Source organism: Gigantopelta aegis, chromosome 14 (genome assembly GCF_016097555.1).
Source record: "Gigantopelta aegis isolate Gae_Host chromosome 14, Gae_host_genome, whole genome shotgun sequence".
NCBI lineage: Eukaryota > Metazoa > Mollusca > Gastropoda > Neomphalida > Peltospiridae > Gigantopelta > Gigantopelta aegis.
Window position 1 is genome coordinate 47575649 of NC_054712.1, and position 16086 is coordinate 47591734.

At 37.4% G+C, this 16086-nt stretch overlaps 1 protein-coding gene across 1 annotated transcript in view; it reads right to left on the reverse strand.

Moving 5' to 3' along the window:
* The window catches only part of LOC121388777 (TBC1 domain family member 31-like), a 58924-nt gene that overhangs the window by 5818 nt on the left and 37020 nt on the right, over window positions 1-16086 (reverse strand). The window contains exons 18-22 of the mRNA XM_041520272.1: window positions 14114-14206; window positions 9521-9661; window positions 4822-4938; window positions 4295-4372; window positions 3639-3795 (exon numbers count right to left, since the gene is read on the reverse strand). Coding sequence (XP_041376206.1) covers window positions 3639-3795; window positions 4295-4372; window positions 4822-4938; window positions 9521-9661; window positions 14114-14206 — 586 coding nt within the window. The remainder of the gene's footprint in view (window positions 1-3638; window positions 3796-4294; window positions 4373-4821; window positions 4939-9520; window positions 9662-14113; window positions 14207-16086) is intronic.

Genomic DNA, 16086 nt, shown 5'->3' on the forward strand with positions numbered 1-16086 from the left:
ACGTCAGGGTTTTGTTATGGAGAATGCTGTACACGGATGATGGGACCACGTCAGGGTTTTGTTATGGAGAATGCTGTACACGGATGATGGGACCACGTCTGGGTTTTGTTATGGAGAATGCTGTACACGGATGATGGGACCACGTCAGGGTTTTGTTATGGAGAATGCTGTACACGGATGATGGGACCACGTCAGGGTTTTGTTATGGAGAATGCTGTACACGGATGATGGGACCACGTCAGTGTTTTGATATGGAGAATGCTGTACACGGATGATGGGACCACGTCAGGGTTTTGTTATGGAGAATGCTGTACACGGATGATGGGACCACGTCTGGGTTTTGTTATGGAGAATGCTGTACACGGATGATGGGACCACGTCTGGGTTTTGTTATGGAGAATGCTGTACACGGATGATGGGACCACGTCTGGGTTTTGTTATGGAGAATGCTGTACACGGATGATGGGACCACGTCTGGGTTTTGTTATGGAGAATGCTGTACACGGATGATGGGACCACGTCAGGGTTTCTTTGCTGTACACAGATGATGGGACCATGTCAGAGTTTTGTTATGGAGAATGCTGTACACGGATGATGGGACCACGTCAGGGTTTTGTTATGGAGAATGCTGTACACGGATGATGGGACCACGTCAGGGTTTTGTTACGGATAATGCTGTACACAGATGATGGGACCACAGATGATGGGACCATGTCAGTGTTTTGTTATGGAGAATGCTGTACACAGATGATGGGACCACGTCAGGGTTTTGTTATGGAGAATGCTGTACACGGATGATGGGACCACGTCAGGGTTTTGTTATGGAGAATGCTGTACACGGATGATGGGACCACGTCAGGGTTTTGATATGGAGAATGCTGTACACGGATGATGGGACCACGTCAGGGTTTAGTTATGGAGAATGCTGTACACGGATGATGGGACCACGTCAGGGTTTAGTTATGGAGAATGCTGTACACGGATGATGGGACCACGTCAGGGTTTTGATATGGAGAATGCTGTACACGGATGATGGGACCACGTCAGGGTTTAGTTATGGAGAATGCTGTACACGGATGATGGGACCACGTCAGGGTTTAGTTATGGAGAATGCTGTACACGGATGATGGGACCACGTCAGGGTTTTGTTATGGAGAATGCTGTACACGGATGATGGGACCACGTCAGGGTTTTGTTACGGAGAATGTCATAACCACCTAGATGGGGCCATGTCATAACCACCTAGATGGGGCCTTATGGTCTTGTTTTGTTTTTATTACGTACCCTCAAATTATTTTCTGGCTGTAGGACTTTTTTTCTGTAACTAGCTGGATTGTTGAAACAACTATATATATATATATATATATATATATATATATATACTGAACAAAATAAGAAACTTCCGCTAACTTTGCTTGAACATAACTTGATGAAAACAAACCAGGGGAATAATTGTTATATATGCGTTTAAAGAGTGTTCCATGATGCATCGTTTGGTGCAAAAATCATGGCCATAGGTTAACAGAAACTGGGAGAAATTTTGACCAAGTGTGGTAGGGGTTAAAAATAAAAACACCCACTTAATAACGGGTATGACCATCTCTTGAATTGACCATTGCAGTGCATCGCAGGCGCATAGAATTGACTAAAGTGTTGATTTCTGCCTGTGGAATATTGTTCCATTTCTGAATGAGCGCTTGACGAAGTTCATTGACGTTAGCGGGTGGGTTGGGACGACGCCTCAATCATCTGTCTAGACTATTCCAGACATGCTCGATGGGGTTGAGATCAGGACTTTTAGCGGGTCAGTCATCAGTGAAATCAATGTTATTTGTCCTAAGAAAATTTACAGTGTCTCTAGCTGTATGAGAGGTGGCATTATCATGCTGTAAAATCGAGATGTTGGCGTTGTTATGGAACAGAGGAATGACGTGATGAGCGAGAATGTCATCGCGGTAACGTTGAGCATTTAAATTGCCATCAATGACGACTAGTGGTGGACGATAACCATGGGCAATGGCTGCCCAGACCATGACAGAACCCCCACCCCCGAAACGATCTCGTTCAAGAACACAACAGTCAGCATAGCGTTTATTTCTCCTACGGTAGACGCGCACACTGCTATCACCACGTTGTAAAGAAAATCTGGATTCATCCAAAAAAGAACGGTATTCCAGCGTCGCCATATCCAATGAGTGTGTACACGTGCCCAATTAAGACGATTTAGACAATGACATTGCGTTAAAACGCATCCGACGTAAGGACGCCGTGCATGTAAACCGTTCTCCCGCAGACGATTACGAACACTTTGCCCACTGATTCGGTTATTATGAAGCCCAGGAGTGTTAGCAGCAGTAATAGTGGCAGTTTGGAATCGATTGCGCAAATGCGTGTTCATGATATAGCGGTCTTGACCACGCGTTGTAACACGCGGACGTCCACGACGTGGCAAGTCGTTGGTGCTTCCTGTCGTTCGAAATCTTACATGAAGATTTCGTATCGCTCGACTAGAACTCCCAACATGCCTTGCAACGTCTTCTGTCGACATGCCAGCATCAAGCATGCCAATCGCCCGTTCGCGTAAATTATTGGGTATTCTTGGCATACTAAAAATGCTACAATGTAAAAAACGTTAATATTTTTACAAATTTTGAAGCGTTTTCGTTCACTTGACAACAATGTCAGTAAGACGAGTAAAACAAATTGACCGAATACTACACGGGACATGTCGAACCATGCATGCACGTGCAAATTGAATTTCACGTTGTCGACGATTAACAGTGCAAAAATAATCGATAAAATTCATGAATCCTGATAATACAGCTCACGACTAATACTACCTATATAATTTCATTACACAATTAATTCTTTAACACAACAAATACTATATGTACAAATCGGAAGTTTCTTTTTTTTGTTCAATATATATATATATATATATATATATATATATAGATAAAAAATTTCAAGAAACTGCACATGGAACATACCAAAAGAGAACAAAATTGTGACACATAAACATATTTAAGGTAGTACTAAACCAAATAACTTCCGGCTGGGTCAAAGTTCGAGGTGCACCTAACTTTTGATAGAGAAGTGAACACCACAAGTCCTGTGATTGGTTATAAATGTGAGTGTGTTGGTTGTAAAAAATAATAGTTTCATCTGGGTAAAAAGAATATGCAATTTTATTTCATCTAGTACCAATGTGTTAAGTAGCCTTGTGCTTGAAACATGTATGGGGTACCTGTAAAAAAAAGTACTCTAATTTTGTGCGGAACTAGGGTAGTCATAGATGCTACCCGTTATCTCAGAAATGAGCAGCTTGAACCCCAATTTTTTCTGATTCACTTTAAGTGTGAGAGGTGGTAGTATTTATATCCGTGGCGTTTATGTCAGTTGATACGTTGCAGGTAGGAGTTTTAGCCACATATGTTACTATTGTTGTCTATGGGATTTGATTTGGTAGTATACACCCTTAAACGTTATGCTTTTTTTTTTAAACAAATGCTCTGAGGAAAAGATCTATGGATGCAACTGTGAGCAACACGGAATAACTTTATGGCAGGCGAAACCCTTAATTGTGTGGAATTCTTCTTCTTATATACTGAATCACGCTCAGCCTGTTGCTAACTCACTCTGTACAGCGTCGATGACGTCATCATGGATGTGACGGACGTGTGCTAGGTCTGCGTTAATCTCGTCCTCGATCTGGTCGAGATGTCGTACGCTGTTGTTCAGTCGATCCGTCCTTGCGTCCTGTAGATCGCGGTAACCTGTGGCTGTCTCACTCTCCTGCAAGTAGTTAAAATAAAAAAACATTTGTAAAATTGGGGGTGGGACGTAGACAAGTGGTACAGCGTTCACTCGATGTGCGGTCAATGTGGGAAGGCCCATTGTGCTATTTTTCGTTCCAACTGGTATATCAAAGTGGGGGTAATGCATGAATCCTGACACGTGTTTATCCATCTTATCATTGTAATCAATAAATAATATCAAAACATTTCAACCGTATCTAAGAGACGATAAAATGACATCATTTCTGACATTTCGGTAAGGTATGTCATCTCAGAGTGGGAAAGCTACACCATGTTATGACATCACTTTCCAAAATTACATCATTGATTGGTCACATGAATACTTGTTATTATTACATGTGTTTTTATTAAGCGGGTTATGTTGAACCGTGTGGATAATAAAAGATTTACAGGTAAAACACTCATTTCAATAAATTATTTCTATATATTTCAAGAAAATACAGAACATTTAACTCAGACACTGTAGGTTTATTTACCCTCTCATCCTGACATTTTGTCATCAGCTTCTGAACTTCACTTTCCAGTGTCCGATTTTGTTCATGGATCTTTGCAAGCTGAAAGATAAACAGAAATTAAAAACAAAAACAAAATGAAGTTGTCAACATCCCCTGCCTCAAGTTATCAAGAAATGGTTTTTGAGTGGTGCTCCAGAGAAAATCATTTTATACAAGATGGAGAACTGTCTGTGTGTGTTGTATGTGTGGTGTGTGTCTCTGTGTGGTGTGGGTGTGTGTATGTGTCTGTGTGGTGTGTGTGTGTGTGGTATCTGTGTGTGCTGTGTGGTGTGTGTGTGTGTATGCATGTATACATGTGTGTGTGTGTGGTGTGTGTACCTGTGTGTTGTGTGTGTGTGTATACCTGTGTGTCTGTGTGTATGTGTCTGTGTGTATGTATGTGTCTGTGTGTGTGTGTGGTGTGTGTTCATGTATGTATGTGTGTGTCTGTGTGTGTGTGTGTGTGTGGTGTGTGGTGTGTGTATGTGTGTCTGTGTGTGTGTGTATACCTGGGTGTGTCCGGCCTCTCTCTGACAGTCCTCCAAGTGGTGTCTGTGATCCACCTCTCTGTGAGCCCACATGTCGATGTTCTTCTGTGATGCAGTCGCCAGCTGCTGTGACATCATCTTCAACAAGAAATGTGATACATTTACAGCAAAATATTATGTGTAATCAAATAGAGATCTCTCCATCTACAAACAGTAATGGAAGTGCCCTGACATGTAGTTATATCCATTTCAAAGCATTTTAACCCCACACGGAATGACGGCACTCAGTGTAGGTCAGTTTAATTATGTTGAAGACATGATGCTGCACTGCATGCCACTTAAGGATTGTCTATTATTTCCTCTACATACATCGGGGTATGAACCCAAAAAACATCATCCACAAACTGTATGAATCAGCAAAGCCCTTCTCACATAATTTGCACCTGCTGTCCAGTCAGGAACAGGTAATCATTTTCCGACTGAGGACTGGACACAACAGGCTGAACCAGCATATGCATAAGAGATTCCGTCTGGTACCTTCTTCCATGTGCTCCTGTGGAGAAGCAGAACAGACGACCGAACATGTCATCCAAGACTGCATAAACCTACAACAGCTGAGGGAGACTACCTGGACAACTACAACAACTCTCCAGAAGAAGCTGTATGGCACAAGAAGTGATCTACAGAGAACAGTATCGTTCATAGTCACTGCTGGCCTCGACATGTAGTCAACAAGCGAACGAAAAGACGACGACGACATACGTTTGCAGATGATTTTTTTTTTCCATACCCAGATGAATGTAAAAGAAATAACAGACAATACTTATCATTAACTATAAAACATACCTACTAATGATAACATTTTATATTTTATAGTTCATATTTTATTTTGATTTTTTTTTTTTGGGGGGGGTAAAACATTAACGCTCAGTAAGACAAATTACCCTTATAATATGACGTCATCAGGTATGATATTCCCTGACTACGTAATTTTTATGTTCATCGAGAAATGAACAAAGTCCCATTGCTATGTCTGGGCCAATGGAATGACGTTATGTTGTAATGAATGTAATGGAAATTTAATTATTTTTAGCTTAAAGGGACATTCCTGAGTTTGCTGCAACTTTTAAGATGTTATCGACTAACAGAGACTTTTTAACGATTGTAATTACATATCAAATATATTTTTCTGCATAAAACATTAGTGGCTGTATATTAAACGTGTTTCTGATCGTTCTAATATTTTTACTAGGTTAAATTTCGTTTTATTTTCTCAAATATTATTTGAGAACAGAATCCAGTTTGGGCTCCTTGCAAATATTAAGACGACCAGAAACACACTGAATGTACAGACAGTGATATTTTAAACAAAAAATATATTTAATATATGTAAGTTTAATCGTAGAAATATGTTATTAGTCGGAAACATCTTACAATGCAGCAAACTCAGGAATGTCCCTTTAACATCACCAAAAAACTGTCCACCATGTCATTCCAGCAGAAACACGAAAAAGTTAAAAAATATATAGATATTAGCAGATATTAACTTTTTTCAAACATGCACCGAGGTGAACATTCATAGATGTAAGTAACTATAAACCAAGTTTCATTGATGTAGGATTTATAGTTTGTGAGTTATAGAACTAAATGCGAAAACTTAACATTAAGTTAAATACTAAAAGCATTTTATTGAAGATTAAAAACAAGATCAGGCATTGTGATGGATATACACAGATGGAACTATCATCCAAAATGTTGAGGTCTGGTTCATATAATTTGAGTGAAATGGAGCTTAACACAAAAATTAACACCAGTTCTGTCACCGCCGTTGAAACTCCAAGGCCCACTTTCCTCAAAACACACAATGTGCTTTGTGATAACCAGTTTCACAGCAATATCAACCACCCAAAAGTGTCATGGTATTTAACTCATATTCTTGTGAGTTACAAAGTTAGCATTTTGTACAAAAGATTAGCTGCTGATTTGGTATCAATGTACGTATGTGCATGTGTGTGTATGTGTGTATTGAGTTATGTATGCATGGATCTATATTTGTGTATTTCTATATCTGTGTGTCTACCTGTCTCTCGGTCTGTTAGTACATACGTGTGTATGTGTGTGTTGAGGTATGTATGCATGGATCTATATTTGTATATTTGAGTATCTGTGGGTCCGTTAGTACCTTTGTGTATCTGTGTGTCTGTTAGTACATCTGTGTGTGTGTGTCTGTTAGTACATCTGTGTGTGTGTGTTGAGTTATGTATGGATGGATCTATATTTGTATATCTGTTAGTCTGTCTGCTAGTACATCTGTGTGTCTTTGTGTGTGTGTGTTGAGTTATATATACATGGATCTATATTTGTATATTTGTGTGTCTGCCTGTCTCTCTGTCTGTTAGTACATCTGTGTGTGTGTGTCTGTTAGTACATCTCTGTGTGTGTGTGTGTGTGTGTGTGTGTGTGTGTTTGTTAGTACATCTGTGTGTGTGTGTGTGTGTGTGTGTGTCGAGTTATGTATGGATGGATCTATATTTGTATATTTATGTGTCTGCTCGTCTGTCTGTTAGTACATCTGTGTCGGTCTGTTAGTACATCTGTGTGTGTGTGTGTGTGTGTGTGTGTATGGATGGATCTATAGTTGTATATTTGTGTATCTGTATGTCTGCGAGTACATCTGTGTGTGTGTGTGTGTGTGTCTGTTAGTACATCGGTGTGTGTGTCTGTTAGTACATCTGTGTGTGTGTGTGTTTGTATGTGTTATGTATGGATGGATCTATATTTGTATATTTATGTGTCTGTTAGTATATCTGAGTGTGTATGTTTGTTAGTACATCTGTGTGTGTGTGTTTGTGTGTGTTATGTATGGATGGATCTATATTTGTATATTTGTGTGTCTGTTAGTACATCTGTGTGTGTGTGTTTGTTAGTACATCTGTGTGTGTGTGTTTGTGTGTGTTATGTATGGATGGATCTATATTTGTATATTTGTGTGTCTGTTAGTACATCTGTGTGTGTGTGTGTGTGTGTGTGTCTGTTAGTACATCTGTGTGTGTGTGTGTTTGTGTGTGTTATGTATGGATGGATCTATATTTGTATATTTGTGTGTTTGTTAGTACATCTGTGTGTGTGTGTTTGTGTGTGTTATGTATGGATGGATCTATATTTGTGTCTGTTAGTACATCTGTGTGTGTGTTTGTTAGTATATCAGTGTGTGTGTGTGTGTGTGTGTGTGTTATGTATGGATGGATCTATATTTGTATATTTGTGTGTCTGTTAGTACATCTGTGTGTGTGTGTTTGTGTGTGTTATGTATGGATGGATCTATATTTGTATATTTGTGTGTCTGCCTGTCTGCTAGTATATCTGTGTGTGTTTGTGTGTGTTATGTATGGATGGATCTATATTTGTATATTTGTGTGTCCGTTAGTACATCTGTGTATGTGTGTGTGTTTGTTAGTACATCTATGTGTGTGTGTGTGTGTGTCTGTGTGTGTTATGTATGGATAGATCTATATTTGTATATTTGTGTGTCTGTTAGTACATGTGTGTGTGTGTGTGTGTGTTATGTATGGATGGATCTATATTTGTATATTTGTGTGTCTGTTAGTACATCTGTGTGTGTGTGTGTTTGTTAGTACATCTGTGTGTGTGTGTTTGTGTGTGTTATGTATGGATGGATCTATATTTGTATATTTTTGTGTCTGCCTGTCTGCTAGTATATCTGTGTGTGTTTGTGTGTCCGTATGTGTGTGTGTGTTAAGTTATGTATGCATGGATCTATATTGTGTGTCTGCCTGTCAGTACATCTGTCTACATGTCTGTGTCTACCTGTTTCTGTGTGTGCCCATCTCTCCGTCTCTCAGTACATGTGTGTCTGTATGTGCATACCTTCCTAACTTGTACGTCTCTCTCTCATTCCGCAGTCTGCAGTCTCTGCCGTATTCTGTCTTCCAACTCCTTCTGTCTGTGTGTGTGTGTGTGTGTCCGTCTCTCTGTCTCTCAGTACATGTGTGTCTGTGTGTGTATACTTTCCTGACTTGTATGTCTCTCTCTCATTCTGCAGTCTCTGCTGTATTCTGTCTTCCAACTCCTTCTGTCTGTGTGTGTGTGTGTGTGTGTCCGTCTATCTGTCAATACATGTGTGTCTCTGTGTGTGTATACCTTCCTGACTTGTACGTCTCTCTCTTGTTCCGCAGTCTGCAGTCTCTGCTGTATTCTGTCTTCCAACTCCTTCTGTCTGTGTGTGTGTGTGTGTGTGTGTGTGTGTCCGTCTCTCTGTCTGTCAGTAGATGTGTGTCTCTGTGTGTGTATACCTTCCTGACTTGTACGTCTCTCTTGTTCCGCAGTCTGCAGTCTCTGCTGTATTCTGTCTTCCAACTCCTTCTGTCTGTGTGTCTGTGTATGTCCGTCTCTCTGTCTGTCAATACATGTGTGTTTCTGTATGTGTATACCTTCCTGACTTGTACATCTCTCTCTTGTTCCGCAGTCTGCAGTCTCTGCTGTAGTCTGTCTTCCAACTCCTTCTGTCTGTGTGTGTGCGTGTCCGTCTCTCTGTCTGTCAATACATGTGTATCTCTGTGTGTGTATACCTTCCTGACTTGTACGTCTCTCTCTCATTCCGCAGTCTCTGCTGTATTCTGTCTTCCAACTCCTTCTGTGTGTGTGTGTGTGTGTCCGTCTCTCTGTCTGTCAATACATGTGTGTGTCTGTGTGTGTATACCTTCCTGACTTGTACGTCTCTCTCTCGTTCCGCAGTCTGCAGTCTCTGCTGTATTCTGTCTTCCATCTCCTTCTGTTTGCGGTGTAGGTCCTGTTCACTGCGCAGGTGGTGGGACGACACCGCATACTCGCGAAACAACTCCTAAAAACAGTAACACACTCTGTTTACAATAACAGTAAAGTTAAAGTCTGTTTTGTTTAATGATACCACTACAGCACACTGACTGATTAGTTATCAGACAGGTGTTAATTTGAACACATAGTCTTTAGAGGTAACGCGCTATATTTTCTCATTAGCAGCAAGGGATCTTTTATATGCACTTTTGAAAAGAAGTGCAGCATTTACCACAACTGTTGCCAAACCAGTTGTTAAGCATTGGATGGAATGAGAGAAAAAAAAACTTGTTTGCCAACGATTTTCGATTTTATGACTGAAATAAATCCTGCACCTCTATCTACAGTTACTATAATAATAGCTACATGTGTAATACCATACTGTACTGTACAGATGCAGTTACTATAATAGTAGCTACATGTGTAATACCATACTGTACTGTACAGATACAGTTACTATAATAATAGCTACATGTGTAATACCATACTGTACTGTACATAATAGCTACATGTGTAATACCATACTGTACTGTACAGATGCAGTTACTATAATAATAGCTACATGTGTAATACCATACTGTACTGTACAGATGCAGTTACTATAATAATAGCTACATGTGTAATACCATACTGTACTGTACAGATACAGTTACTATAATAATAGCTACATGTGTAATACCATACTGTACTGTACATAATAACTACATGTGTAATACCATACTGTACTGTACATAATAGCTACATGTGTAATACCATACTGTACTGTACATAATAACTACATGTGTAATACCATACTGTACTGTACATAATAGCTACATGTGTAATACCATACTGTACTGTACATAATAGCTACATGTGTAATACCATACTGTACTGTACAGATACAGTTACTATAATAATAGCTACATGTGTAATACCATACTGTACTGTACATAATAGCTACATGTGTAATACCATACTGTACTGTACAGATGCAGTTACTATAATAATAGCTACATATGTAATAACATACTGTACTGTACAGATACAGTAACTATAATAATAGCTACATGTGTAATACCATACTGTACTGTACAGATACAGTTACTATAATAATAGCTACATGTGTAATACCATACTGTACTGTACAGATACAGTAACTATAATAATAGCTACATGTGTAATACCATACTGTACAGATAGTTACTATAATAATAGCTACATGTGTAATACCATACTGTACTGTACAGATACAGTTACTATAATAATAGCTACATGTGTAATACCATACTGTACTGTACATAATAACTACATGTGTAATACCATACTGTACTGTACATAATAGCTACATGTGTAATACCATACTGTACTGTACAGATACAGTTACTATAATAATAGCTACATGTGTAATACCATACTGTACTGTACATAATAACTACATGTGTAATACCATACTGTACTGTACATAATAGCTACATGTGTAATACCATACTGTACTGTACATAATAGCTACATGTGTAATACCATACTGTACTGTACAGATACAGTTACTATAATAATAGCTACATGTGTAATACCATACTGTACTGTACATAATAGCTACATGTGTAATACCATACTGTACTGTACAGATACAGTAACTATAATAATAGCTACATGTGTAATACCATACTGTACTGTACAGATACAGTTACTATAATAATAGTTACATGTGTAATACCATACTGTACTGTACAGATACAGTAACTATAATAATAGCTACATGTGTAATACCATACTGTACAGATACAGTTACTATAATAATAGCTACATGTGTAATACCATACTGTACTGTACAGATACAGTAACTATAATAATAGCTACATGTGTAATACCATACTGTACTGTACAGATACAGTTACTATAATCATAGCTACATGTGTAATACCATACTGTACTGTACAGATAGTAACTATAATCATAGCTACATGTGTAATACCATACTGTACTGTACATATACAGTAACTATAATAATAGCTACATGTGTAATACCATACTGTACTGTACAGATGCAGTTACTATAATAATAGCTACATGTGTAATACCATACTGTACTGTACAGATGCAGTTACTATAATAGTAGCTACATGTGTAATACCATACTGTACTGTACATATACAGTAACTATAATAATAGCTACATGTGTAATACCATACTGTACTGTACATAATAACTACATGTGTAATACCATACTGTACTGTACATAATAACTACATGTGTAATACCATACTGTACTGTACAGATACAGTTACTATAATAATAGCTACATGTGTAATACCATACTGTACTGTACATAATAGCTACATGTGTAATACCATACTGTACTGTACATATGCAGTTACTATAATAATAGCTACATGTGTAATAACATACTGTACTGTACAGATACAGTAACTATAATAATAGCTACATGTGTAATACCATACTGTACTGTACAGATACAGTTACTATAATAATAGCTACATGTGTAATACCATACTGTACTGTACAGATACAGTAACTATAATAATAGCTACATGTGTAATACCATACTGTACAGATAGTTACTATAATAATAGCTATATGTGTAATACCATACTGTACTGTACAGATACAGTTACTATAATAATAGCTACATGTGTAATACCATACTGTACTGTACATAATAACTACATGTGTAATACCATACTGTACTGTACATAATAGCTACATGTGTAATACCATACTGTACTGTACATAATAACTACATGTGTAATACCATACTGTACTGTACATAATAGCTACATGTGTAATACCATACTGTACTGTACATAATAGCTACATGTGTAATACCATACTGTACTGTACAGATACAGTTACTATAATAATAGCTACATGTGTAATACCATACTGTACTGTACATAATAGCTACATGTGTAATACCATACTGTACTGTACAGATACAGTAACTATAATAATAGCTACATGTGTAATACCATACTGTACTGTACAGATACAGTTACTATAATAATAGCTACATGTGTAATACCATACTGTACTGTACAGATACAGTAACTATAATAATAGCTACATGTGTAATACCATACTGTACAGATACAGTTACTATAATAATAGCTACATGTGTAATACCATACTGTACTGTACAGATACAGTAACTATAATAATAGCTACATGTGTAATACCATACTGTACTGTACAGATACAGTTACTATAATCATAGCTACATGTGTAATACCATACTGTACTGTACAGATAGTAACTATAATCATAGCTACATGTGTAATACCATACTGTACTGTACAGATACAGTTACTATAATCATAGCTACATGTGTAATACCATACTGTACTGTACATATACAGTAACTATAATAATAGCTACATGTGTAATACCATACTGTACTGTACATATACAGTAACTATAATAGTAGCTACATGTGTAATACCATACTGTACTGTACAGATGCAGTTACTATAATAGTAGCTACATGTGTAATACCATACTGTACTGTACAGATGCAGTTACTATAATAGTAGCTACATGTGTAATACCATACTGTACTGTACAGATGCAGTTACTATAATAGTAGCTACATGTGTAATACCATACTGTACTGTACAGATGCAGTTACTATAATAGTAGCTACATGTGTAATACCATACTGTACTGTACAGATGCAGTTACTATAATAGTAGCTACATGTGTAATACCATACTGTACTGTACAGATGCAGTTACTATAATAGTAGCTACATGTGTAATACCATACTGTACTGTACAGATGCAGTTACTATAATAGTAGCTACATGTGTAATACGATACTGTACTGTACATATACAGTAATAATACTTAACTAAATGTGGTATTAAACAAAATTTAATGTACACAGACATGTTTAGAATATCCACACAGGAATTTTACCAACATGAAATATTAATAAAAATACACTGACATTAGTTTTGTTGGTGTGCACTGTTTTTGAGGGGAGTTTGGAACAGTGTGTGGAAAACTAGGACCTCTGAGATGTATTTTAGAGCATTATGGAATTAAAATATAACAAAATAACGAGCTGAACAGTAGTTGTGATAATCGTACACACATCTGTTGTGAAAAATGACCTGCAATTTTGTTGTGGTTTTAGGTAAATTTCCATTTCACCTGCTACAAATGTAGGACAAAATAACCAGACAGCTTTTCGCTTTTCACAGGATGTTATTTTGAGCCCTACAGGATGACTTGAGACACACGGGATGTGCCAAAACTGGGAGTCAAAAAAAAGAGAGAAAAGATGTAATAGCTGGAAATATTATATATGTGAAGTGAGAAATTATATCAGAACATATCTTCTGAATCATATTTAAAGTAGTGAAATTAACAGTCTCTAAAAACAAATTTTAACACAACCATAAACTGTTCAAAGCTGGTAAAAGTGGTGCAATGAATGTATTTATACGAAACCCCCAAGAGTGACTACAGTAAGAAACCTGTTCAAACATCTTCTTCTGTAAGTTCAGCTCCATGTTCTTAATCTCAGCCTCCTCAATGGCTGCTTCAGTTTCCTGATCTCTCATCAGAGCCTGGCACAATCAGAGAAATATTATTATAATCAAAAACCAATACACAATATCCTTGTTTTCCTGGTCTCTCATCACAGCCTGGCACAATCAGAGAAATATTATTATAATCAAAAACCAATACACAATCTCCTTGTTTTCCTGGTCTCTCATCAGAGCCTGGCACAATCAGAGAAATATTATTATAATCAAAAACCAATACACAATCTCCTTGTTTTCCTGGTCTCTCATCAGAGCCTGGCACAATCAGAGAAATATTATTATAAACAAAAACCAATACACAATCTCCTTGTTTTCCTGGTCTCTCATCAGAGCCTGGCACAATCAGAGAAATATTATTATAATCAAAAAACAATACACAATCTCCTTGTTTTCCTGGTCTCTCATCAGACAGGGCTAGCTCTGGGTGAGAGAAATTTTCGCCAAATTGTCTATTAAACTTCAAAAATTGCAGAAATCAACAGTTACTTCTAAGAAATGTCAATTTTTACATGAAATTATTTTGCCAAATTAAAATAAAATTCGCCAACTACCGTACTTTCAAAATTTGCAATTGGCAAATTTGGCGAGTGCCAGGGCTAGTCCTGTCTGAGTCTGGGTAAATGGGAGAAACATTTTTATAATCAACACACATGTCAAACACAATTATACAGAATTTAGTTTTCCTGGTGACTGGTCTACTGATCAATCTTCGCTAAAAAAACACAAAGTATGTCCTCAGTGGCAATCTCTGATTTTCATAATCAGCATACAAAAACAAATCCAAAAGAATCTACAATCAGTATGTGTTATAACGAGGTGTTGGTATAAAGCCCTTTCTACTGGCTTTTCATAGACAAACAAATTATTTTACATTTAGTATTGCATTGGACTTCGAATGATTGCAGGTAGTTTAAATCCACTAGACAATGAGTTATTATAATTTAAAAAAAAGGGATATGAGACAAGGGTGTGTGAAGGGGTGGTTGCCTCTACCCCAACAAACAGAGCTTTTTTTCTTCACGACAACAAATGCATTTTGAGGGTGAAGGTGAATTTTACTTTTAAAAATATCTTCCGACACCCCACACCAACCAACTCCAATAAAGTATCATCCCAAAGGCTTGTATTTGCTAAGTTATTTTTTAATCATTATTTACAATAAATGTAAAACATCAGGCACAAAAGAAACATGCTTTGTCACTGTGCACACTATAACAAACACATGAAATCTCCTACCCTCATACAGTGAAGAAGGAAATGTTTTATGTAACAACGCACTTGACACATTTTATTTATGGTTATATGGCATTCTCTAAAAATAAATAAGTAAGAATGTTTTACCTTTCTCTAATAACAAGTGAAAAACGACAAATGATGACAGGTCAAACTCGACCCGGACCTGAGTACCCGACACTTACACTAGGTGATGACGAGATTAAGAAATCGAGTAAAATAGCATTATGCATCTTAATTCCAGCACTGAACATGGATGCCAAATCATGCCATTGCATTGCATTTACAAACCGGTTGATATGTTCTGTGTTGATATGGATGGATGGCCAGTTTAAAAACAGAAACTAGAGCATGATCATATAATTATTGTGTAACTTATATAGTTGATTATCTACTGCTGAAATTATTGTCCTACATTGGGCCAAACTGTATTATAGTTGATCATTGTATTCCACCTTGTATGGGTACTCGAGTCCTGTGAATAGACTCAAGTCTTGTTAGACTCGACCCGTGCCCGAGTACTCGTGGAGACCCTAAATGACGATGTTCACAGATGTTTTTACTTTTCTCTAATAACAAGTGAAAAATGACGATGTTCACAGATGTTTCTACCTTTCTCTAATAACAAGTGAAAAATGACGATGTTCACAGATGTTTCTACCTTTCTC